The sequence below is a fragment of the Penaeus monodon genome, chromosome 32 (genome assembly GCF_015228065.2).
Source record: "Penaeus monodon isolate SGIC_2016 chromosome 32, NSTDA_Pmon_1, whole genome shotgun sequence".
Lineage (NCBI taxonomy): Eukaryota > Metazoa > Arthropoda > Malacostraca > Decapoda > Penaeidae > Penaeus > Penaeus monodon.
The window spans coordinates 7,467,416-7,467,646 of record NC_051417.1 but is presented as its reverse complement, the minus strand read 5'-3'; the positions used below and the strand labels follow the sequence as shown (position 1 = coordinate 7,467,646).

Genomic DNA, 231 nt, shown 5'->3' with positions numbered 1-231 from the left:
CCCCTACATTCTTTAAAAACTAACGAGATCTTCTTCAGCCTTCTTATTGCGCTTACCTCGAGGTATCCAGTCAACCAAGGAACGTTAGGATCAGTGTTCTCGACGGTCAGAAGAACGTTCTTCGTGGGCAGGACCGTTCCCTCTGGCACAGCCTTGATCCTCACTGGCAAGCGACCTCCATGGTGCTGTGACGAACGGAAAAGAGGATTATAACACGAGACTAAATATTCC

The 231-nt window shown here is 48.5% G+C and overlaps 1 protein-coding gene across 1 annotated transcript in view; it reads right to left on the bottom strand.

Annotated features, from left to right (window-relative positions):
• Nucleotides 1-231, bottom strand: part of LOC119593412 (nicotinamide phosphoribosyltransferase-like) — a 16,380-nt gene that overhangs the window by 8,852 nt on the left and 7,297 nt on the right. The window contains exon 4 of the mRNA XM_037942342.1: nt 57-185. Within this exon, the coding sequence (XP_037798270.1) occupies nt 57-185 (129 nt within the window). The remainder of the gene's footprint in view (nt 1-56; nt 186-231) is intronic.